Raw genomic sequence first — 26,177 nt, forward strand, 5'->3', positions numbered from 1 at the left:
AAGAAAGGCCCTCTGACTGGGGAGGATCTAGGTACATTTGCACCCAATCAGCCAGCAACATGGAGGAGGAAAAAGGATAGAAAGGGATTATGCTCTTATGGCGCTTCATGGGTGCACCCCTGTTGATGAGCAGGGTTTGGACATGCCCATTTTTTTTTCTTTTTTTTGGAGATGGAGTCTCGCTCTGTCCCCAGGCTGGAGTGCAGTGGCATGATCTCGGCTCACTGCAACCTCTGCATCCTGGGTTCAAGCAATCGCCTGTCTCAGCCTCCCGAGTAGCTGGGACTACAGGTGCATGCTGCCACGCCCGGCTAATTTTTTATTTTTATTTTTATTTTAGTAGAGATGGAGTTTTACTATGTTGCCCAGGCTGGTCTCGAACTCCTGAGCTCAGGCAATCTGCCCGCCTCAGCCTCCCAAAGCGCTAGGATTACAGGCGTGAGCCACCACACCCGGCCGGATATCCCCATCTTTGTAAAGAAGGCTGTGAGTTTGTAACACTGAGAAAACCCCAGGAATGTCTAGAACTCCTGTGGCAGCCTGGGGCATCCTTGTGCTGCTGAAACTGGCACAAACTGCCCTCCCCCAGAGACCAGAGATGTGATCCCTCATTTGGGGTTTCTCTAATTGCACACACATGTCTATCAGAAATGTGTGATCTCCATAACAGTTTACCTTCCTGACGTCATTCTTGTCCCCAGAGCTGGAATTAGCATTTTGCAGTGAAGTCTTGGAGTTTTTTCTATATTCAGAAAGGGACATTGAAGGCTATGCCAGAAGACTTAGAAACATACTAGCACGTGGTAAGTAGTTAAAGATGAGTGTTATTATTATTTCTAAAGTAAGGTTTTCTGGATTAGCCCCACAGAGGAGAGTCAGAAGCTTTGATATTTTATAACTGCCCCTCTGAGGGGAGCTGATTTGCTGCTGTAAATACCCAAGGACTGATTATCAGGACTGGAGAATTCGTCTATTTGGGTTTTCCCCCCACTGGAACCTTCTCACCAGTCTTCTACCAGAAGCAAACTTAGCAGAAAAGTCCAGGAGGGAAACGAAGGTTTATTTTTTTAATCCAGAATGTGTGATCCCCAAGTTGGCATGGTAGTCAGCAAGTGCAGGCGAACAAAACTTTGAGTCTTCATTGTCTCCCCCTACTCAGCACATCTCTAAACTTCTGGGAGCGGAGTGAGAATGAGGAGGGTGCTGGACACAGGGGCAACAGGGCCTCAGTTTCAGTTCCCACTTTGCCAAGTGCCTCACACACACAAGGTATTTACCTCGTGCCTCAGCCTCTGCAGTAGTAAACTGAAGGGGTTGATAAGGTCCAAAATACATCAAAGTGCTCTAAGCTACTGGGGTTCAACCACCTCAGTTCCCGTCATCCCACCCAGTGTCCTCACTTTGATCAGAGAAGCTTCAATGTGATCATTTCTGTACATCAGGGTTTTATGGAAATGCCCATTTGACAAAACAATTCTGCATTTGGTTATTTAATAATAGTTCAGAAACCAGTGAACTAGGTGCTGGGAGGGACCGCCATGATTCTCTGATCTTTATGGATTGTAGAGGGGGATCATAGTGGGAGGTCAGGGACAATAACAGAGAGGAGAAGGAAGGAACAAGATGGGCAAGGCCCTCCGGGAGGGCCAGAGACAGGCCTTTGTGTTCCAGCCATGCATGCACAGCAAAAGGACCATTCCTGAAGACCCTGCTGCCCTGTCCTTCACTCCATGCCCCCACAGGTGTCCTCTTTTTGCCTGAGCAGGTAGAACAAAGAGCAGGTGAGTCGGGGGTCCTGCCCTGGCTTACTGTGACCTTGGCATCATGCTGCAAAGCCTCAGTCCTCTGATCTGGAGAGTGGGATCCAGCTCTCACCTCTAATGAAACACAGGTGCTGAGAGGTTTATAACTCATCAGAAAATGCCAAAATAAGTAAAGCCCTGACAGGGAAAACTGTGCTGGAACAGGAACTTTTGGCTTCCAGGGACACCAGGTTTGCACCCCCAGGAAGCCTGGCTGCTTGTGAATTCCTTGTCTTTTCATCTCCAGCCCTATGTGTATGTGGAAACTCACGGCTTATCCCTCACTGCAGAGAACTGAACGAGGAAGAGGCCTATGGTGAGAGAGTGCCAGTCTGTGACTTTTTTAAATGAAAATTTACATGTACATATGAATTAGCTGAAATATCAGTTATTTTTTAATTGGCTCTTCAAATCAGCACAAGGAAAACCTGTGCCTGTTGGTCTGCTGATTGAGTGATGTTGGCTTAGAGATTCTCATCAACAGTCAATGAAGAACTATGCCCTCCCCTGCTGGAAACCCTTCCATGGCTCCTTCTCGTCCTCAGATCATATCCAAATATGATCCCATCTGCCAATCGCCTCCTGTCCTAACCAGCCACTATTCCCATTCTCATTCACTCAGCCAGTACCCCCATTCTTATTCAACAGCCTCCCCTGCCCCATGCTAACCACACTCACCTTCATCTGCTTCTCAAATTCATGTATGTCACGTGCTCAGCCACCTCGGAATCCTCGTGCACTGTCCCCTCTGCCTAGCAAGCTTTATACCAGTGGATTCTCAAACTTTGGTGCTCACGAGCGTCACATGGTGGGGTTATTTAAAGCACAGGCGGTTGTGCCCCAACCCCAGAGCTTCTGATTTAGAACAGCTGAGATTAGATCTGAGCATTTCTCATTTGTAACAGGTTCCCAGATGATGCAAATGCTGCTGGTCTAGAGACCATACTTTGAGAACCACTGCATCAGTCCCCCACTAACACACACGCTTCCCTTGCATAATTCCTACTCTTCCTTCACATCTCCATTTAAGCTTTACTTCCTCTGACTGCTTATCATGGATTGAGCTCCCCTATTATGCATATTCCCATCATACAAACATCTTGTACTTCTTTACAGCACGTAACAAAAGTATAAACGCTCATCTGTACAGTTGTTTTCTTATGTCTATCTTCCCTACAATTCTATAAGCATTATAAACAAAGATCTATAATGTTCCCCACCTATCCCTTTTGCCTGACACCATGCCTGGCATACAGTGTTCAATAAATGTTCACTGATATTTGGATGAATGGACGGGTACATGGATCTAGAAAGACTATCCATTTCAGGCCGGGCGTGGTGGCTCACACCTGTAATCCTAGCACTTTGGGAGGCCAAGGCAGGCAGATCACAAGGTCAAGAAATCAAGACCATCCTGGCCAAAATGGTGAAACCCTGTCTCTACCAAAAATAGAAAAGTTAGCTGGGCATGGTGGTGCACGCCTATGGTCCCAGCTACTCAGGAGGCTGAGGCAGGAGAATCACTTGAACCCGGGAGGCAGAGGTTGCAGTGAGCCAAGATCGCGCCACTGCACTCCAGCCTGGGTGACAGAGTGAGACTCCATCTCAAAGAATATCCATTTAAACTATGGGCAGAGCGCTAGGAGGACTGTCCATTCAAATGTCACAGGGCATGTGGCAAAGAGGTAGCCAAGGAGAGAGGGCAGCTGCCTAGTTAGCCAGATCAGCTGCTCCACCCAGACCTCCCTCACGCCCTGCCCTCTTTGTATACAGCAGAGAGACACACAGGGAGGATCAGAGTGTTCCACACAGTCAGGACTTGTGTTCTTGCTCTAGGATATATGACTTTGGGTGAGTCCTTTTTCTTTTGGACCCTCATTTTTCTCATCTGTAAACCAAGATGGTTGGATCTTTTAGCTCTAAAATGTGTTGAGAATTATGGCTTCTGAAAAAAAGATGCTTCCTTTTTAATAGGCTCCAGTAATAGTTGGGGTGTTGGTCCTCTTCCCTAATCATGGCCAGATCATCGTGTCAGCAAAGGAAGTCAAACTGGGAGGACTGACTGGGTTGTTGGGTTGAGAATGGAGATTCTTTTTATTATTATTATCTGTATAAACTTATGGGATAGAAGTGCAATTTTGTTTTGTTTTGAGATGGAGTCTTGCTTTGTCACCCAGGCTGGAGTGCAGTGGTGCGATCTCGGCTCACTGCAAGCTCCACCTCCCAGGTTCACGTCATTCTCCCGCCTCAGCCTCCTGAGTGGCTGGGACTACAGGCGCCTGCCACCACGCCCAGCTAATTTTGTTTTTGTATTTTTAGTAGAGACGGGGTTTCACTGTGTTAGCCAGGATGCTCTGGATCTCCTGACCTCGTGATCTCCTGCCTTGGCCTCCCAAAGTTCTAGGATTACAGGCGTGAGCCACCGCGCCTGGCCTGCAATTTTGTTACATGCATACATCACAGGGTGGTGAAGTCAGGGCTTTTAGGATATCCATCACCCCGGTAACGTACATTGTACCCATTAAGTAATTTCTCATCATCCAGCCACCTTCCACCCCCTCACGCTTCTGAGGCTCCATTGTCATTCTCCTCTATGTCCATGTGTACACGTTGTTTAGCTTCCACTTATAAGTGAGAACCTGTGAAATTTGTCCATGTCTGACTTGTTTCACTTACAATAATGACCTCCAGCTCCATCCATGTTGCTGCAAAAGACATGATTTCATTCTTTTTGATGGCTGAATGGTATTCCATTGTGTATATATACCACATTTTCTTTATCCAATCATCCATTAATGGACGCTTAGGTTGATTCCATATCTTTGCTATTGTGACTAGTGCTAAGATAAGCATACAAGTGCAATTGTTTTTGTTTTGTTTTGTTTTGTTTGAGACAGGGTTTCACTCCCGTCTCCCAGGCTGGAGTGCAATCTAGGCACAATCTAGGCTCACCGCAACCTCTGCCTCCCAGGCTCAATCGATTCTCCTGCCTCCGCCTCTTGTGTAGCTGGGACTACAGGCACATACCACTACACCCAGCTAAGTTTTACATTTTCTGTAGAGATGAGTTTTCACCACGTTGCCCTGACTGGTCTCAAATTCCTGAGCTCAGGTGATCTGCTTACCTCAGCCTCCCAAAGTGCTGGGATTACAGGCTTAAGCCACCGTACTTGGCCATAAGTGTCTTTTTATATAATAATTTCTTTTCTTTTGGGTAGATACCCAATAGACAGGTTGCTGCATTGAATGGGTTTTTGAGTTCTTTGAGAAATCGCCATACTGTTTTCCATAGACGTTGTACTAATTTACATTCCTACTCACCATGTATAAGTGCTCCCTTATCTCCGCATCCTTGCCAGCATCTGTTATTTTTTGACTTTTCAGTAATAGCCATTCTAACTGCTGTAGGATATCTCATTGTGGTTTTAATTTGCATTAGTGGTGTTGAGCAGTTTTTAGGTATATATTCTGGCCATTTGTATGCCTTCTTTTGCAAAATGTCTATTCACAGACAATGAATATTCTCACTTCTCTTTTCCCAGGGCCTCTGTGTGGAGCCACCATTCCTCAGGAACTGGGAGGGGGTTAGTGGTGAAAGGGTGAGAGATCACAGACACAGCCTCATAGGCCAGAGCCTCAGGGACGTCATAGAGCACAGAAGTCCAAGGGGTGCCCACTTCCTGCTTCCTGTCATGTCACTTAGGGGCAATGTTCCATCCAATGGCCTGGCTAAGATTTTAGAACTCAAGCGTTTAATCAAGATTTTAAATATATTTGTGAAATATTGCATGAAGGCCCCAAAGAAATTTGTACTCTTTTCTTTCTTTTTCTTTATTGCAATCATCACTGTAGATAATAACTCTGAAACTACATGGCAATGCTTATAGCTTCATTCATTCTGTCTCTGATTTATTGGAAGGGATCCACAACAGTAGTACAAATGCCCAGCATCACATACTTGTCATCTTTGCTTTTCGTGGGTTTTTTTTTTTTTTTTTTAAGAAGCAGGGTCTTGCTCTGTCACCCTGGCTGGAGTGCAGTGGCATGATAATAGCTCATTGTAACCTCAAACGCCTGGGTCTGAGTGATCCTCTTGCTTCAGCCTCCCAAGTAGCTGGGACTATAGGCATACACCACCATGCCTGGCTCTTTTTTTATTTTTTGTAGTGATGGGATTTCCCTGTGTTACCTAGGCTAGTCTTGAACTTCTGACCTCAAGCAATCCTCCTGCCTTAGCCCCCCACAGTGCTGGGATTACAGGTAAAAGCCACTAGATCCAGCCCACTTTTTATGTTTTTAGGTTTGCACCTGTCTAGAAGTTCTTCTCTTTGTTTTCTGTTCTTAAGGGAATACAATTGTGGTTGTCTACAGAAATAAACTGATGAATAAATGATTTAGAAAAGCTGAAAGAGCAAAAGGGTAGGAGAAGAAAAGAGAAGCCAGAATATTTACTTTCTTGACTCATTTAGAGAAAATATGCTTTTAGCCTGACTTTTACAAAAGAGATTAAGAATGCTTTTACCCAAATGTTTGGATGTTATGGTAATAGCCTTCTCACATAATGTCTTTTAACCTTATACCCTGTTTTCTTTGGGGTTTTTCAGGGCGGAGACTGTGTTTCTCCTTTCTGTGGGTGTACCAGGGAGCTCTGGTGGCATGTTATTAAAAAGCAAGCTCTAAGGACCAGAAGAAAGGGAGGGCGTTTGCAGGTTCAATGGTGTGAGACTTAGAAAAGTTGATAAGAAGGATTAGAATTGAAGGATAAAAAGACTCTTACAAAGCCAAGCCATTATAGGCCCCATTACTTTATATACATTCTCCAAAAATCACATGAATGAAGGAAAAGAAAGGAAGAAAAAACTGGCTAAATTTCAGAACGTCAATTATGTCCTCTTTTAATCCCCTTTTCACGATTTATTTGACATTTTGAACAGTGGCCAAAAAAGCTATTATAACTATAAAACATATTCATTGGTATAAATCTCATTCGTTGAACGATTTAATTAAGGTATTGACATGCTTAATTGATATGCTAAGCCAAGACCATTTTTATATCTCATTTCCATATGCTTTCTGCTTTAAGAGAAGTGAGGAGCTGGATCTTTAAAAAAAAAAAAAAAAGTCTCCCTCCATAAAAATGCTATAGATTCATCTGTGCCTGACATCCCAGGGGACCACTTCCTGCCACTGTCCTTGATTTCGAGCCAGCCACTCCTCTAAGTGGCGCTGCTCAGAGGGAAGGTGATGTATACCCAGCTTGAGTGCCTGTCAGGCCCTCTTATGATCAATAGGAGAATATTTATATTAATAAAGCACCAAGTTAATTAAATAAAATGGTCCTCTGGGTAAACTTAAGATACTAGAGGATGGGCAGGAATCGATATATTCTGCAATTTGAACATTAAGTATGTGCCTTGAAATTTTATGGGGCTTTTAAAAACTCGCCTTGTAATGTAAAAAGTTTGAAACCACAGGTTTTCTCTGCCAAAACCTTGTCTCTGGCTTCCGAGCTGAGGAGGACTGGAAGGACTGGAGCTGCTAGAGATGGAAGCTTAGGGGAAGCCCCAGCTGACCTCCCCCTGTTCTGGGGAGCTCCCCTCTGGCTGGATGCAAAGGTGGGGGGTGTCTCAGAGGACAAGGCTGGGCTGAAGCACAGAGACCTGAGCTCAGTGCAGGGTCCAGGGAGGATGGCACGTCCTCATCCCCAGAGGAATCTCAGGAGGAGATCCTGGGGAAGCCCAAATGCTAAGATCTTTTGCAAGAACCTCTGTCTGCCAGCCCCACCCTTGCTTGGCCTTTCCCTTTTGTTCTCTCAGCCTGTCTCTTTCTGTATGTCCCTTCTTGTGTGTGTGTGTGCACGTGTGTGTGTGTGCATGCACCTGTCTCCATCCTCTTTCTCTTTGCCCCACATCCGTGTCTTTCTCTGGGTGTCTCTTCCTTTCACGGTCTCTTCTGTCAAATGACTGTCTCTGTGTATGTGTGTTTCAGTCTCTGACTTTTTTTTCTCTTTTGCTTTCTCTGGTTTTATTGTCTCTGTCTCACTGTGTCAGTCTCCCTCTTTAACCGTCTTTCTCTCCCTCTCTCTGTCTCTCTCTCTCTCATCTTTATATCTGTCTATCTTTAAAGGGATCACACATTCATGGACTCAGCCTCTCAGCACTCAGAGAGCCCCTCAGCACTCAGGACTCAGCCCACTCAGCACTCAGACTTTCTGGTCTGTCCCTGGCCCCTGGAGCAGCCTCCTCCATGGGGTTTGGAGATGGAAAAGAGGAAAGACGTCCACTGAGTCCTGCCTCAAGCAGCTGGGTCCCTTTGCAGAGGTGACATCATACTTGTCGCCCCACTTGTCTGCTCCCAGGGACTGTCTTCTGGTTTTCTTTTTTTTTTTTTTTTTTTTTTATTATACTTTAGGGTTTTAGGGTACATGTGCACAATGTGCAGGTTTGTTACATATGTATCCATGTGCCATGTTGATTTCCTGCACCCATTAACTCGTCATTTAGCATTAGGTGTATCTCCTAATGCTGTCCCTCCCCCCTCCCCCCACCCCACAACAGTCCCCGGAGTGTGATGTTCCCCTTCCTGTGTCCATGAGTTCTCATTGTTCAATTCCCACCTCTGGTTTTCTTAGTGTTGACCTGCAACGCCTAACACCCTGGGACGTTGTAGTCACCCTAGTGGTGATGATGCTTCATTGAAATGTAAGCCCCAAGACAGGTTTAACAGGGTTGGGAGGACTTCCTTCTCCAAAGAGAGTAGCCACAACTAAGGAATTTGTTTTAGTGGTGACAAATGAACCTCCCATTCCCACCTTGCATAATGATGGCTTTTCCTGCACGGCTCTGGACCCCTTTGAAGCTCACCCAGGCCCCAGCCTCCTTTGGAAGGCAGAAGGGTGCTTTGACTTGCCCTGAGCCTGCACAGAAGTGGCTGGACCAACATTCTGCTCTCGGCCCAGATCCTGTGCTTGGGCAGGGGCCACTTCCCAGTGTCTTCCCACTGTCCCACCGACGCCCTTCAGGCCCCGCTTCTTTTCCCTCCTCTTTGTGGGAGTCTCCTGCCAACTTCTCCTCTGCACAGCAATTACTGCACAGTTGACCATTTTCCAACCAGCCTCATAGGGGCTGGGAGGCTTTAACCTATGTTCCCATCTTTGCCATCTTCGGGAGATTGTGGTAGATTCCACGAGAGAGTCTCCCTGCAGGCCCCAGGAAAGCTTTGAGGCATGACGGGCCAAGTGGAAACCAATTACTACTTTCATATTGAACTTGACCTGGAGTTGCTGCTTTACAGTTTTAGTGTTCCTCTGTAATATTCTGTGGGGCAAGAAGGCAGGGTTTTTCTTTTACTCATAGTGTTGAATGCTGACTTGAACAGATGCAAGTACTGATAACAACCGGTACTTATCCAGTGCTTTTTATGAGCGACACAGCATGCGATGAACTCGAAATTCATTAACTATTTTATAATAATTCCCCCACGTAGGTATTTTCATGGTCCGCATTATACAGATGCAAAAACTGAGGCCCAGTCAAGCAAGTGACAAAGCTGGAGTTCACACCAAGGTCTTTCAGGCTCCTGAGTCGTGCCTTCACTACGGTACCTCACTGCCTCCTGGGGTCTTGGCCATAGGCACGACTTCTAGCAGGCATGTAAGGCAAGGAGTTGAGTTACCAAGAAAAGTATGGCCTGGGCTGTAGGGGATGAACAGTCTCAGAAACACAAGGGAAGCATTTTAGAAGTTGCCCCCCTGCCTCCTACCTTAGAGGTCCTTTTCTCTTTGCTGGGGACAGGGGAGTTGATTGTATTTGGCACGAGACTAGTGGCAGCAGTCTTACATTTGTCACTAATGAATTTCATCTCTGCAGTTCATTGGGTCCTCCCAGCGCTCATGTCCCTTGTCTAGAGCCTTTCAGGCTAATGGCCAGAAGCAGGTCTGGGATTAATTATTAGTGTTAACTTCCAACTTGGTGTAAATCTATTGAACTGCATCCATTTTTACATAAATAAGCAGGAGAACAGCATCTATTCTCCTGTAGTCAATATCAGCACATCCTCAGGTGTGAGTTATTAGCAATAACTGTAATTGCTTTGAATGGAATAATAAATAGTGCAGGGGGTCATGATGAGAAACGTCATTCTATAGTATTAACGTAGCTTAATGGCTTAAGCTCCTATATACTTCATCCGTTACTGGACTTCCGGAGGCCAGCTTTGCAACTCAGGGTGCCGAGCTCTTGCCGCATTGCTTTCCTGCTTTGGTGGAAGATAATTTTGAGCCTTTCTGAAGCATATTGATTTTATCAGCAAATGGCCCCAGGATAGCATCTCACCTCTACCATTGAGGTTTCACTTGTTTAATGGTCTTCTGAAAAGTTACAAGAAAGCACAGGCATATACAAGCCCCGTGTCCTTGAGCTGCAGTGCTGCCTGCCAAACTCCAACCTCTGGGCAGCCACAGCCCAGGCACAGCCCCTCCCCACCCTGCCCTGGCATGTTCATGTTTCCTCAGTGGAACAGAGTGAGCCACATAAGAGGAACTCTAGTGCCATATCACAAAGAGTGTTAGGGTTAGTCAGATCCAGAGCAATGTTCAAAGAATCCTTTCCTCATGATCAAGCTGAACATTTAAGGTTACAGTGGGGTAGACACTAGGAAGTGGCTTCAACTTCTCCCAAACTACAGTGCCTTAGCCTGCTGACTTCTCTTTTTCTCACCTCCTCACCTCACTATCACCCCCAACTTTATTTCTGTACATCTTCAGCCTCTGGGAGGGTTTCCAGAGCTTTTAGACAATTTGCCTGGAAGGAGTCAGATCACAGTGTAGATTATCCCAAAGATCATCAGAACTTCCTCACTGCCAATGACCCTCTTCTAACATCTCCTGGAGGCTGTTCCTTAAAGTATCTCCTTCTGTATCTGAGTTTCATTATCTATATTATCCTAATCTCTATGAGTGCCAGAATTCAGAAAGGAGGAGGGGAGAAGTTGTTCTTGGAGATGAAACACTGTCAGGCACACAGCCCTTTTCTGGACTGAATGCATTTTCCAGATCTATTGTACCCTCTCAGGCCAGGTTTAATCTGTATTCCGAAAAATCAAGTTATCTGTCCACTTTGCCTACCTTCCCACTGTAACTGCTCATTCCCACGCCTCAGGTTAGCTCACCAAACCTTTCCCCGTCAAAGGCTTTATCTGTGGCTCCTTAGTTCACAAGCCTGTTCTAGGAGCATTAGTTCTCAAGCATGATATGCCACCAGGGTTGTAGAGGTAGAAGGATGGAGGAGGACAGCCAGACCTCTTTGTAATCCAAAGGGACAAACTGGACTTGGGGGAAAAAAAAGATTCCCATAGCTTGAGATGTATTCTCAGTCATCCATGGACCAAGCAATGGCATAAAATCATGTTCACTTATTTTTTTTGTCCACTTAAATTTTTTAAAGCTGTGTGCATCAGGCCTCATGCTGAGCAAACACTCCTGCCTACACGAAGCTAATAATTTAGTCAGAGAGCCATGATAAAACACCACATTGCCAACCTCCCCATAGTCGGCATGGTGAAGCAACCAGCAACCTTTCCAGAACCAAACTCACTCTTTCCTGTGCCCAGGTAGCTACTCCGCCTTTAGGTTTTTTGATAAAGTCAAATTTGACAGGGCCCTGGGACAAGTTACTGAGTTAAAAAGGACCACCTTGGTGGATGACCTACCATTTTATTTGAGCTTTCTTTTTCAGGAAAAGATAAGAGGATGTAGAAAAGAGGTTGAATCAATCAGCCTCACCTCACTCTCCTCCTTCCTGACACCAACAGAAATGGGCCCAAGTGGTAACTGAGAATATAAATTTAAGAAAAACATGTTAGAAGCACACCCCCCATCCCCTCAATTTTTGCTAATTATCACATAAGTAGATCTTCACCTACGGGGTACTATGCCTCTGAACCTAGGCTATCAGGCCACAGACTAGGAGGCAAATGAGGGTGCCCAGGTCAGCAATTAATCACAGAGCAGGCCAAATGCACACACTTCATTTCAGAACAATTTCATAAACGCTCCCCCGCCCCTGCCACCTCCCCCTCACTCACAAGATTTCATCTCCTAATTGCAAAAGCTTTTTGGCATGGGAATGTCTTTGTGAAGAAGAGAGGACTCAATTTGGGCCATCTCTCCAAAGAAGACACGGGAACAAGGACGCCTCTCCAATTAATCAGCAAATGCTTGGCTCCAGCTTTCGGGCCAAAGGATCGATTTACATAAAGCTACTTCTCGAGATGAATTTGCCTCCCCCTCTCCTCCCCCTGCCTTCCCCTTGTCCAGCCAGCATTAGACATGCTACTGGATTTCAGATTGACAGTGTTAGCTACGACAATCAAATTAGGGATGAAAGCCTCTGATGGCTGCCAAGGAAGAGGGACAGAGGGGGTGGGGACCAGTATGTCAGCCTCAGAGGAGGATAGATTGTATAGAAATGGGTTCCCTTTCCCAAACCCCACTGGGCAGACACATAGCTTCAAACAATAAGAAACAAACAAAATGCCAGTCTCCATCCTTTTGAATCAGGTGAACAAGCTCCCTGTCCACACCCAACCAAGGTTGATAAATTAAACCAGAACTTCTCGTTGGGTCCAAAATTGGCAGGAGACTATCTCAGGTACTTAATTAGATCTTTACAATCAGATGATTTTCAGAACCAGATATCTGCATACAATGCGAAGACACCAAAATCGCAGTTGTACCCCTTGAAGCGTATATAATGAGGTGTGTGCGGACTGTGGAATCAGACGCCTGTGGTTGGAATCCCACTGATATTTCCTAGACCACTTAGTGACACAGGGAAGCCTGGACCAGAACAGAGGGCATAATTGGGCTGATAATGAGAGCTCCCCAATCCCACCTAATGTAACTAACTGCCTTGTCGCTAAATTGAGATAATCCCAGGGATTAGTGAGCTGTTGAGAAGCTCAGCCTCTGTCCCATTTGCTGGAGATGATCAGTCAATTATAATGCTGTTTCATGAACACAAAGAGACTTAGTTGGAGTTGCATATGATAATTAAGTGAAGAAAGGTTCTGTTTGGACTGGAAGCATCGGTTAACCCTGATAGCCCTGGAAGAGTGGTGGTTTGGAAAAACTCAGATTAAATCCTATGCCTGCAAAGTGGTATCTGTTCACAGGAGGAATGGCTGAATGAATGGAATATTCTAAACCATGGCTCGCTGCCCTGGATTCAGGGCTTTCAACCTTAACTGATTTTCCTCCACATTTCCTATCTGTATACTCAGACCCCCCAAGCAGTCTTGTATCGGGCTCCTTTGATTGGTTCCAACATCTGAAGACTTTTTCCCTCCTTTGGCAATGAGATGCCACGTAGCTACAGCATCAAGTTCCTTATTCTAAAACTTACTGTTGGCCGGGCGCGGTGGCTCACGCCTGTAATCCCAGCACTTTGGGAGGCCAAGGCGGGCAGATCACGAGGTCAGGAGATCGAGACCATCCTGGCTAACACAGTGAAACCCCGTCTCTACTAAAAATACAAAAAATTAGCCGGGCATGGTGGCGGGCGCCTGTAGTCCCAGCTACTTGGGAGGCTAAGGCAGGAGAATGGTGTGAACCTGGGAGGCAGAGCTTGCAGTGAGCTGAGATTGCGCCACTGCACTCCAGCCTGGGCGACAGAGCGAGACTCTGTCTCAAAAAAAAAAAAAAAAAAAAAACAACTTACTGTCCAATACAGTAGGCACTAGCCATGTGTGATCCAGCACTCTGAGCACTCAGAATGTGGCCAGTCCAGACTGAGGTGTGTGTAAAATACACATCAGACTTTAAAGACTTGGAATGAAAAAAGGAATGCAAAGCATCTCATTAGTAAACATTTATATTGATTACATCTTGAAATGGCAATCTTTTGGATATATTGAGTTAAATATCATATTAAAATTAATTTCAACTGTTTACTGTTTTTAATGTGGCTAATAGAAAATTTTAAATTGCATTCCTGGCTTATGATATATTTCCATGGGACAGTGCCATTCTAGAATTAGCAGATCGCCTCTGAGGAGGTAACAGTCTCTGCATCCTCACTGGTCACAAATCTGAGCCTGCAGGTCAAGTTCTTCCCAGGGTGAAGCATCCAATTGGCCGGCACAGAGAGTTATTTGGTTTTGATTTTGTTGAAATAACATCCCCAGCTCACTTTCTGACTATTCCTGTTGTCTACATGCAGCCTGACTTCTTCCTCATTTACTTTATCTGCACACCCTGAAGCATTTGAGTGTGCAATCTTTGGAACACCTGCCCAGAAAGAGACAAAACAGGCACTCCCATTGGTAACTAGTCACAGAGCAAACCTGTAACCTCAACTCGATCTGTAGCATTTTGTAGAAGCTTGCAGCCTAACAGGTTCTTTTCCTTTTTCCCTTTGGTCAGAATGCTGCCCTGGGACCAAGCATCTTATCTCCACAGTGCTTGGACCTCAGGCCTTCATCCTCAGTCACAGCTCCAGGACAGTTTCTCAGCCTGGCTGCTCAGCCCTGCTCATCACCCGCCCTCTAGTGATTTCTCCCAGATTTCAGCCTTCCTAGAAAACTGTAGGGAATCCCTGGTCTGTGAGGCCGTACCAGGAATGTCCTAATCCCAGCAACCAGTCTCCCCTCCAAGCTTGAAGGAGTCCAAGGACAAAGTGCTTGGTTTTCTTCTGCCACGTCTCTGGCTCCCAGGGGAGGGTGTAACCATCCATGGACTCTTACCCTTCTAGGTCAGCCTCCCCGGGCTCCTGAGTGGCTTTCTGAAATATGGATTAAATGTCATCATTCTCCCCACTTCAGCCTTCTCCTGTGCCTCTGCCTATCCCACAGGCATTTTGCCCAACATCAGCAGTCTCATGTCTGAGACACAGGAGACCTTTGCATCCTGCTCCCAAAATTTTCCCTAAAATTAGACTTTAACATTTAAGGTAGTAGGATGCTAAATTTGTGAACTTCGTGCTAGAACATGAAGATAGGAATTTGCATTATATACTGCATTAGAGTTTAGAAAGCACTCGCTTGTCCATTATCTCTGATGCCTATCCCAGTTTCTTAGAAGTGCAAGTTGAGGTTCAGAGAATTGAACTGGTGCTCTTAAAGACACACAGCATGTTGAGCAGCAGAACCGGGATGTGAACTCAGCACCTAATCTGATGCAATCATCATTCCACCCATGGTTCTCAAACTTGTTTAAAATTAGACTCAAGCCCATCCTTAGGGTTTCTGATTCAGTAGGTCTGGGATGGACCCCAGGAATCTGCATGCTTTTTTTATTATGGAAAATGTCACACATACATAAAAGCAAAGCTTAGATGATAAATGAAACTCTCTTGTACTTATCGCCAAGTTCCAATAAGAATCAACCCATGGCCAACCTTGCTTCATCTATTCTTCTACCACTTCTTTCTCTCCTATATTATTTTGAAGCAAAACTTAGAGATCATTTTATTCTTATTTCAGTATGTATCTCAAAGTTAAAGACATAAATGAAAGAAAACATCCTATTCTCACTTTAAATTTTTAAAAATTAACAGGAATGAATGTGTATTTTGTTCTCATAGCAGGGTTCATGGTCTATCTGATCAGAAAATTATTCTATGACAACAACAGCGCAGTACCATCCCAATTCTTGATAATATCTTTGTGCTGTTCTGATTTTTCTCAAACTGTCCACCTTGAAAGGTAAAACCAAAGTACCTGATGAAACAAGCCTGCATTGCCTGTGAGTCCTGGTGATTCAGATTGGCATCTCTCTCTCTTTTCCTTCCAAAAATTTAAAAAGATTTTGGGCCCTGACTAAAATAAACTGTAAAATCTTTTGCTTGGTTGGGAGCAATCCGTAGTGTGAGTTTAGAGACAGGCTTTCTTCTGGATAAAAAGGAAGAAACAGTGAAACTGGTGCTCTCTCTTTTTTTTTTTTTAGATGGAGTCTTGCTTGTCGCCCAGGCTGAGGTGCAGTGGCGCGACCTCTGCTCACTGCAACCGCCCTCTCCCGGGTTCAAGTCATTCTCCTGCCTTAGCCTCCCAAGTAGCTGGGATTACAGGTGCCCACCACCACGCCTGGCTAATTTTTGTATTTTTAGTAGAGTTGGTGTTTCACCATGTGGGCGAGGCTGGTCTCGAAATCCTGACGCTAGTGATCCACCCGCCTCAGCCTCCCAAAGTGCTGGGATTACAGGCATGAGCTGCCACCCATCCTTGCTCTTACTTTTTGAGGTGTCTAGATGTTTATTTTAGATCTGTAAAAATAAGGGGGTCTTTCTTTGTATCTGGGATAAATAAGGATGTAAACTGCAGGAGGACAGAAACTTAGGACTATCCACTTTTCTATCTCAACTTCAACCATAGTGGAACACATAGTAGGTATTCAATTCATTTTTGAGGGAAATGAGCGTCTGAGCTGACACTTAATCCATCAGTATTAAACATCGGAATGCCATGGCCAGGACTTTTCTGATGAATCTGTGAGGGAAAGGATTGCAGAAGGAGCTTTTATTGATATCCTTCATCCAGTAACTTTTTAACATCAAGGGAACACGGAAAGTAAACTCTGACTGCAATGAAATATTCAGAAACACAACTGGAGCAGTGGGAAATAATTGGCGTTTTTTTGTCCCCCATTGATACTTTGATTCCCTGGATCCCTGAGATAGGTGGCAGTTCTTACAGGAAATGAGTCAGTTACTCCATTGTAATCTTCCCCAGACAAAGGCTGCCATTGACTAGACACCCAGCTGGAGGTACCAGGGCTTAGCTGGGACATATGCTTGGTGCTCATTTGATTTTGACAGTGACCCAACTGCAAACATATAATCTTTCTTATTAAGATAAATTGCCTGCAGAAGAGATGTACCTATTAAGATAAATCCTCCCTGAAGTCCACATTGTAGAATCCCCAGGGGATAATTTTTCCGGCATGTTTGTCCCTCCTGCTGTATAAAATAAAGTAAGCAAAACAGTGTCTTTCCCTTTAGTTCCTAGCACAGAGCGATGTGTCACCGGGTTACTATACATTAGAAAGTTGGGGTTCAGGGGGCAGGAGCAAAGAGTGCAGCTTTATGTAAGATGGTAGTATTGAGAGTACAGGAAATTTTAGATTCGTAGATTATCCGTCAAAATTTTTTAAATCCCTAAATGAGCTTTGATTGATACTGAATGCACCAATGGGCAGGTTTCCTCCTACTAGGCAGAGAATGTGAAAGTAATTTTAATACATATTCAGGCCAAAGAGAATCAGAATGGTAATCCACTGCCCTGATCCCAAATCCAATAATGGTTCCCAACATAAATGCTTTTAAGATCATCCCCTATTTTAGCCTAACTAAGCAAGAGTTGATGGAATTTTTTTTAATGTTACTGAAAAGGCACCACCTTGGTCTCAGTGCAGAGGGACTGAAGAGGGAGACAAAGAAGTATAAACCTCATCAGATGCCGGGTGGGGTTGTTCCCACATTCTTTGGTCGGTTCGTTTCCCATGTAGCCTCTTGATCTGTGGTCCTAGATATGCCGTCTTTTGAGAGTGATATTTTAATCTGCTGAGGACTTGTAGATTCAGAACTATCCCCAAAGACTTCTTAGGAATACTTTGGGGTGGATCCCCTTGGGTTCCTTCTATTGCTACTGGGTCCTATCACCTGCTTCTTTGAACTTCACTGCTAAAGTCTTCTAGCTGGGAACATCTTCAGCAATCTGTCCTCGGGTTGCTGGAGTCACCATGCCCAGCATTCATGGAGGGCAGGCAGAGCCTGGGAGTTTACATTTCTCTTGAGTGGTCCCTAACCAAGGACTGTCTGATGCAGGGCTGCAAAAGCCCAGCTTCCTTGCTCAGAGACAGGAGTTCCCCATCGTATTGGGCTAAGGCCAAGACTTCACCTGATTGTACTTTTATTTGCCTTTTCCGTTTGGTTTCCATCCTCGCTGGTCTCTCCTGGGAGCACTTCATTAATCAATCACTTAACCCCCATGTCCTTGGCTCGGTGTCTGTTTCTGAGAGAACCCAACATAAGACAGACCTTTTATTTCTGAATCCAGCTCTCGTTTTATCCAAAAGAATGTAGAATCAAACATGGCTACCCCTGTCTAGATGATAGAGGAGAGAAACTTTAACCCCTCCCTCAGATTCTATGGAAAGAGTACAGCAACATTTATGTATTTTATTCTTTGTAGAGTTGAAGGCATATGTCCTGGGGGTGCTGAAAAAGGACGTTTTCAGCAATGTCAATCCAGTGCTAAATGGGAGGAAATTACAAAAAGGAAATGCAGCTATTCATTGAGTGCCTACAGTGTTCTAGGTGCTGTGCAGAGTGCTCTGCAGAGCACTACAAGCTGTAGTCTAATAAGTCATAATGGCACCTGTATAAACTTCCAGGTGGGACTGTGATATTTCTGGGCACAGTATCCATATGACTTAGGAAAGCAGTCCCGTTTGACAGTTGGAGATGTGAGACAGAGTCATGCAGCTGACCAGATTCACACAACTAACGTGCAAATGATTCCACACGGTGCTCTACATGTAATCATTTCGCTCTCACAACTAACTGATGAGGTTGGTAAAACTAACAACCCTACTGTAAAGATGGGGAAACTGAGGCAAAGAGCATTTTAGTAACTTGAATGATCATACAGCTCATAAGTAGCCCCACCCACTTCGGAAACAAGAAATCTCCAAGTTTTGAGGAACTTCCAAACCCCACTTCATAGCTTCGGAATTAATTTGGGAGTGGCATCTAGGATCAGATTCCCTCCAGAAACTGCCATTTAACACAGACAGGATTTCCTGGTAGCATGAATGTGACCAAGACAAGTGCATTGTCCCCAGCAGGGCAAAGAGGAGAACATGTTCCTGCTCCTAGTCTTGCAGGGGTAGCGGTGAAGGTGGGAACCGTCATTCTCTGCTCCTCCGAGAACAAAGCATGCCTGACATTGCAGGGAGAGCCCCAGGAAGCATTTCAAAAGCTCCACTGGAACTAGACAGCCTTTCAATCCATTTATCAAAGTGTCTGCAGTTCCCATTTCAAGGTAGATGAAGCAATAATAAATTTGCGAAGAAAGTTAATCTGTGTCCAAAGCATTTTAGCAAATTAAAAAGGGGGGAGGGTGGCTGGAAGGGGGATATATTGGTTCTTGCCAACTCCTATTTGACTTACTGTCTCCTTAATAAGTCCTCTTTGGTCTTGTGTTTTTGGATGGAATAATCAGTCGGTTAATCATTTTCCGGAAGCTGGAAAATGCACTTTAGCTAATGCAGTTCTCCTTTTCTCTCAGAGCCCTAATTATTTAAAAAGGCATCCCAATTCCTAGCCCTACTCCCCAACCAAGAAAGCCTTTCCCACCAGCCATCTTCCTTTACTTACCCAGAAAAATCCAGCACACCTCCCACTCCTGCACCCTACTCCAGTCTCATACCTGTCTTCTAGTGTTTAGAAAAACAAAAATCCCCTTCTCAGGTCACTTCTGAGCATTTCTGCCCTCCTCAGCCCTGAGCTGCTTCCCTCGTGAAAGGGGAGACACTAAAACCCCAACAGGCAATTGGCCAGCGCTAGGCTCTTGGGCATTGTGGATAGATTTTGTTATTTTTATTTAAGTGTCAGTGGAAAATGGTGGCTCTTGTCTCTCTCAAGGATAGTACTTAACAATAGCTCCATGCTCTGGCACCACGCTGAGATAAACACACTATTAGGAATTCTCACAAAGGCCCTGCGATAATTGTGAAGGGACCGTTACCGAAAATGAAGCGCCCAGCCCTGAACCCTCCTCCACGCCCCATCAGTAACACCATTAAAGCTGTCAGTTTGTCAGCCCACTGGAGGTATTTATGAAATCAATATACAGTCCTGCAGATGGATGGCAGCAGTATTGTTAGCCGGAGAAGAGAGGCTCAATGGATAATAAAATTAATAAAATCTACAAGCAGATTGTCATGGGGAACAGATAAATTCCCTACAATCTACTGTTTTGCTCAATTGGTAGAGGAGGAAAGCAGTGACAGGGAGATGGGAAGAAAGCTGTGTTTTAACTGGGCTCCGTAAAGTAGGAGCAAGGCTGGTTATATTTACAGCAAGAAAATAGTGAACAGAAACCAAAGCGCTGCCCCACCCAAGTGCAGGATTTTGCCTGTGTGGGAGGTCTCCCAGCAACACGGCCAGATTTTTCTACTTAAATATCGCTCTCCTCTCCTTATCCCACCATATCGCAAACCAGAACCTGTATACGACTGCTACTCCTCCCAGTGTATTTTGGGATGTTGTCTACTCAAACAAGGTTAGTGCATTACTGGAACACATGCCCCCTCATCCAGCTTCCAGCTGTGGTTCAAGCCGACAGCTCTAAACCTCTCTCCTGTTTGCTTCCCCTGCCTCTGATTTTGATCATCAACCATTTTCCAAAAGTGTGACTGGGGCTCATCTTCCAGAGCCACCAGAGAGAGCAGCCAAGCCTGGGAGGGTAGTGGGCAAAGGCTCAGTGGCCTACAGACCAGCTTTATTTGGCAGAAAAGACCAGACTCATTGTGACTGCCAGAGCCTCGGGTGCTGCCCAGATGCCTGGTGGAAATTGCATTAGTGGGATGACAGGACCTGGGCCCCTGCTCCGGAGGCTGATGGAGAGCAGCTGAGTGGCCTTGGTGACACCGCCTGACCTCTGCTGTCATCGTGGGCTTTGTTCAGCGCCCCGACTCCAGGCTGGAGCCCTGCTCATTGAATCAGGCCTGGCTGGGGGAGCCTGAGACAGGGCTCATTGTGCGTCTGAATTTACTTACATCGGTTGCAGACAGAGGAAACTGGATTTGAGATGGGGAGCGCCCTGTTATTCAGCCCCAGAAGCCACTAGTACTCACACCTGCACTGTACCCCAAGTCTGAGCCTTGTTTTGTGGGCCTAAAAGTGGCCCCAGATGATCGCCAAGTTTCGTTTTAGCTAGCTGCTCAGAGCACATGGCTTGTCTCAGCAGGGGATGGGAGATCAGATAAAAGCGGACACCTCTTATCTGCTTCCTCTTTTCCCTCCTGCCCCTTTGCAAAATGTTCATTTAGACTGCGCAGATTTTAATGGAGGGCAGTCGTCTGATCTCTCCTGCCAAACATAACTGGAGTCATCTAAAGCTTTTGATTAGGTGCCCTTGGAAAATCAGCATGGAGTGTCCACAGGTACAATCTGTCCATAGGTCAACTCAGGACCCATTTAACCTGTGACCAGCAGGTTCTCCTTCTAGGACCCTGTACCAAGGAGATAGTTAGACAAGTGTCCCCAAAATGTGCATGCAGAGAAATTCACCCTAGTGTTTTCTTTAAATAGCAAATAAATAAACGCCTACCCAACAGTTTGGGACCCATATAGCCACTCATACAATTGGACGATATACAGCCATTAAAAATGTTGATATCAATGAGCTATTAATGACAGGGACAGATGTTCTCAATATAGCAAGCAAAAATAATAGGTTATAATAGACTGTATATTATGAGGTCATATCAGTGGAATTTTATATATATATAACTCGTAATTGGTAACAGTAGTTAGATCTGCGACGTTAATTTTTTTTACCTTAATATTTGAGGGTTTTTCGGGTGTTCTTTTAAAAAATAATGTGTATGTATAGCAGTGTGTGTGTGTGTGTGTCAGAGAGAGAGAGAGACCTTTTATATCTGGAGAAAGTGTAAAGAGCTCATTGTGTCCCTAGACCCTGGCTCTGTGCCCCCGAACCCTGCCATAGTCCTCAGAGAGGCTTCTGCAGCCCGTGGCTGTGCGGGACCAGCCAGGAAGGAAGCCTGGCATGAGTGTTTTGCAGGGCCAGTTTGCACGCTCTGGAGGCCTGATGGGTCGGTCTTTACAGATTGATTACTCGTTGAGATCCAAGCAGGCCTGAGTTCTGAGTGAAAACAAGTGCACATGTTTGGTCTAGCAAAAACTAAAAGTGGGAAACAAAATAAACAAAGCCCGTATCTTTCTTAGAAAGGAAATAAGGCTTTGGGAATGCTTACAGCCTGGGGACTTAGGTTTAGGCAGCTGTGGGACCTGACACTATCCCTTACCCTCCTCAAAGCAACTTACTGGCACTGCTTAATGCTAGATGAGGTGCATGTGGCACCCCTACTTTGCATGGATCTGTGGAAGTGCAATTCGAAATTATCGTGCCTGTCACTAAGAAGATCTCAGGGGCCCCCAGGAATCTCTGGGACTCTAGAGTAAGCTGAAGTGGTCATCCCCCATCAGAAAATCAGAATGGGCAGGCTCTGTTCCAATCCCCTGTGACAAAGGCAGATTGTCCTGAGCAGCAGAGGACAGCCCTGAGAGATGGGAGATTGAGCGGCGTTGACCCCACTGTGGGGGAGGAACGCCGTGTGGGGGTTGGGGGATGGGGGCAGGGGTTGTCTCCGGGAGGTGGGAAAACAGAGAATTGGGTTCAGTATGTGCAACAAATAACCCAGCATCTTGGCTCGTGGCCTGGAGGTGCGAGACCACCCACAGAGCCCGCCCTGGAGGCGAGCCGCTCCGCCTGGTAACCATTTCAGCAAAGGCCATCACTTGAAGAACAATGTGAATGCTTGTAGCAGCCTGGGGCCTGAGACCAAACAGCCCCCATACACTCTGACCGCAGAGGCAGCAGCCTGGGTGGGGGGGGATTGTTATCATTTAATGAGATGCAGATCAAGACAGCCTGGGTCTTTAACGCAGTGTGCCTCTTCTCTTCTTGTTTAGAGATTTGAGTGAAAACCAGATCCAGGGGATCCCGAGGAAGGCGTTCCGCGGCATCACCGATGTGAAGAACCTGTAAGTGATGTTTTCCTTGCTTCACTACAGCTGTGGCTAACTTGGGCTCTCTGACCAGAGTGAGGGTGAGGGATGGGACAGGAGGGTGGTCCAGGTGGCTTCAGAGATGAGATTGAGGGCTGTGCTCGAGTGATTTCTAGGGAACACACGTTGGATGCCACAATAGTGTCACAGAAACCTGTGCTTTGCCGGTTAGTCATCCCCAGATATGAGCATTGGCGCCTCAGTGCCTGCTGAGTTAGAGCCTGGCCCTACAGAGCCTTGGTGCAAGCCAGCTTTGCCCAGCATCATTATCATCTACCGTAAAATGGGGATGTTAACCTTGTGGGCATGTTTTGTGCAAATGAGAAAGTGTTCAAAAGGAAGAAATATCTTAGTGCGTCATACATAGTATGTGGTCAATCAATTGGAACCTTGACGATGAGGGTGCTGAAGCTCTCTTATTAATAGGCTCATCATCGGCTCCTGAGAGAGAGCGTGGGGACTTACATCCCAGGAAGTTGGGGAGACATAGCCAGATCCACTTCCACTGCCCTAGGATTTTTTTTTAATACTTTTTATTTTGAAATGATTTTTGATTCGCAGGAAGTTTCAAAAAATAGTAGACAAGTCCGGGTACTAGTTTCCTCCAATGGTAGCATCTGACATAACCACAGTACAGTATCAACACTAGGAAACTGGCATTGGTACAATCCACAGACCTTAGACTTCAGATTTCACAGCTCCACGTGTGCTCACTTGTATACGCCTGTGTGAGCGCAGGCATGGGTAGTTCTGTGTCATTTCATCACGTGCAGATTCTTGCAGCTGTCACTATAGTCAAGCGCAGGACTGTTCCAGCATGACATTTTTGAACTTTGACAATTTCCTACCTGGCTTCTCCTACTGACCCCTTATTCGTGACTCCTGGGCCCCTACAAGGACTATGCCTTGAATTTTCTGCCTAAATCATTGTGCCCATGGGGTCAGAACATGCTTTTGGAGAGGGGGTAGGGAAGAAGGTCTGGTTTGGCTGAGCAAGCACTTCTGCCCAGCAGCCTTCTCTGCAGCCCCAGATTCAATTTGAGCCATCTTAAGGGAGGCTTAAAAAAAAGACATTGTCACTTTTCCCTATAATGAATGCAGGGGTTTTAGTTTACTGGCACACTGAAGGCAGCTGGTGATGGCTTCCAGATGCAGGTTATCTGCCTCCCCCGTGGACTTAGCGGAAAGCTTTTGGTGTTTAACATGCAAAGCACGCAAGAGGGCAGAGGCGTCTCTGGGGGTGGGTGGAGGGAACAGAGAAGCAGAGAGGACTTCACAAGGGGCTTGAGGACAAGGAGGCCGCCCACTGCTGCTTCTGAGGGTGTTTTCCCAAGAGCAGGAGAGGGTGGGGTGGAGCAGCCACACCCACAAAGAATGGGAGTTCCTTTGCAGGACAGGTGTAGGCTTCTCGCAAGAAATAGTCTCCTGAGTTTATATCTTCCTGAGAAAACAAGATACAGAAAAGCCAAACCTTCAAAACCACTAAATAAATAATGAGAGATCTTCTCTCATCCTGAACTGGCACTTTTAACATTTCAGAGTGCTTTTCTAGCATTTCGTTCCATGCATTCCAAGAACTCAAGACTGTTCACATGAACCAAAAACAGCTATGTTAATTAGCCTGCCAGAATGTCAGGATGCGAGAAAATGGAGGCCCAGAGAGGGGCAGTGACTAACTCAAGGTCAACCAGCTTTCTGATGGTTGAACCCCAAAAGAACATTTTGTGTATATAAAGTGATATATCGGTCAGATCTCATGACACTAATTTTAAATGGATCCATTAACCAAAAAGAACATATTGTAGTGATGTATAACCAGGGCTGCACAGTTAATTACCAACTATGTTTTTGGTTAAGAAAGTGAATAAATCCCACAATTGTTCTTAATAGTTGCTAGGGTTTCTCAGATTTTGTTTTACAGGGTCTCTTCTCCCCCCTTATAATATCTCTAACTACGCAAAGCCCTCAGGACTTAAAAGGTTCAAGAATCTACAAACCCAGACTCCTAAGTCACTCCAGCACCCACCATCAGCCCACCCTCTAAGCCATGCAAATGTGTATTACTCAGGATCCTGAACTCAGTGAGGGTCTTCTCTTTGTTTATACTCACTACTAGCAGCTGGGCTTGGGAGAAGAAGGAAAGGGGAGTGAACTCACTGCCTAAGGGATGAATTAACCAAAAACACCTAAGGGGAATTGAGTACTGTGTACCTCTAATCAGTTCAGTCAGCAGGCACTTGTCATGCAGGACCCAAAAGGCCCCAGAGGTACAATTCATGTTCTCCAGTAGCTTATAGTGTAACTGGGGACAAGAATCATGTACATACAAGAAAATGTTTAGTAAAGTACCAATCAACATGAAAGTTGGCTAATGGGTAGCTATACATAATGAGGGGCTGTCAGAGCTCAGAAGGAACAGACAGCTTTAGGCAATGTAGCCTAGTGGTTAGAAGCATAGTTTTGGCAGTCTGATAGAAGTATGTATGAATTCCATGTGTTCTAGGTTCTAAGTTTGTGATGTTAAGTACATTACTTGACACTTCTAAGCCTAGGTTTCTGCTATATAAAATGAGGATAATAGTTGGACTTACCTCTAGGGTTTTTTGCAGAGGTTAATAAAATAATGCATATGAATAACTTAGTCCTACCCTTGGTGCATGGAAGGCATTTAGAAAGTTCTAACTACTGTTGCTGCTGTATTCCTTTGTTACAATAGTAAAGACTGTAGCTGGGCCTGAATGGTGGTTAGAATTCACAAACTAATAAAGATAATACGTGCAAAGTGTGAAGGCGAAACTGTATAAGATGTGTTTCCAGCAGAGGCATCTCATGGGAGTGGAGGGATCTGGGGCAGAAGAGTGTGTGATTGGGTTAGAAAGAGAGGTGGAAGCCGGTTGCTGGAGAGCCTTGACTGCGAGGAGCATGGGCTTTAGATGTAGGCACTGAGAATGTGGATGGCTTTTGCCCTGGGACAGATCATGGTGAAGACATTTATTCTGGAAGAGGAACCGAGGACAGGAGGAGGTAGCAGAAGGAAAGGTCGGGGCAGGAGATGAGTCTGTAGTCCAATGTGAGGGTTCAGGCTCGTATCTCTCTCTCACACTCTCTCTTGGGAGAGAGCAGCAGGAAGTGGAGAAAGAGGCCAAAGTAAGCAGTCCCTGGGGACAAAATCAACAGAGCTTGGCGGTCAGTGAGTTATTAGAGGCCATGGAAAAAGAAGTGAAAAACAATTAGTTCCAAGTTCAGACAATACAGAGAATGATGGCAAATTCTCATAATCATTCATTCACACATCCATCAAACTATTTTTTGAGTGCCTTCTAAGTGCTAGTTCTGGGGAAAACAGCAGGGAGTAAGATATATCAATATAAATCTGTGAGCCCTGTCTTCTTGGAGCTTCCACTTCACAGAAATGGAAAGTTCAGGAGGAGGACCCGGGCTTGGAAGATCCTGAATTGGGTTGTAATCACATTGGGTGTGAAGTGATGTCAAGTCTTCCGTCAGCATTGTGGACAGAGCATCTTCTCTGTGTGAGGAAGTTTGTGATCTGACATCCTGTCCAGTT

At 45.4% G+C, this 26,177-nt stretch overlaps 1 protein-coding gene across 3 annotated transcripts in view; it reads left to right on the forward strand.

Moving 5' to 3' along the window:
• The window catches only part of SLIT3 (slit guidance ligand 3), a 639,482-nt gene that overhangs the window by 397,428 nt on the left and 215,877 nt on the right, over positions 1-26,177 (forward strand). For all 3 annotated transcript variants that reach the window (XM_030825194.1, XM_030825195.1, XM_030825202.1), the window contains one exon: positions 22,517-22,588. In XM_030825194.1, the coding sequence (XP_030681054.1) occupies positions 22,517-22,588 (72 nt within the window). The remainder of the gene's footprint in view (positions 1-22,516; positions 22,589-26,177) is intronic.

This window comes from Nomascus leucogenys, chromosome 2, assembly GCF_006542625.1.
Source record: "Nomascus leucogenys isolate Asia chromosome 2, Asia_NLE_v1, whole genome shotgun sequence".
Lineage (NCBI taxonomy): Eukaryota > Metazoa > Chordata > Mammalia > Primates > Hylobatidae > Nomascus > Nomascus leucogenys.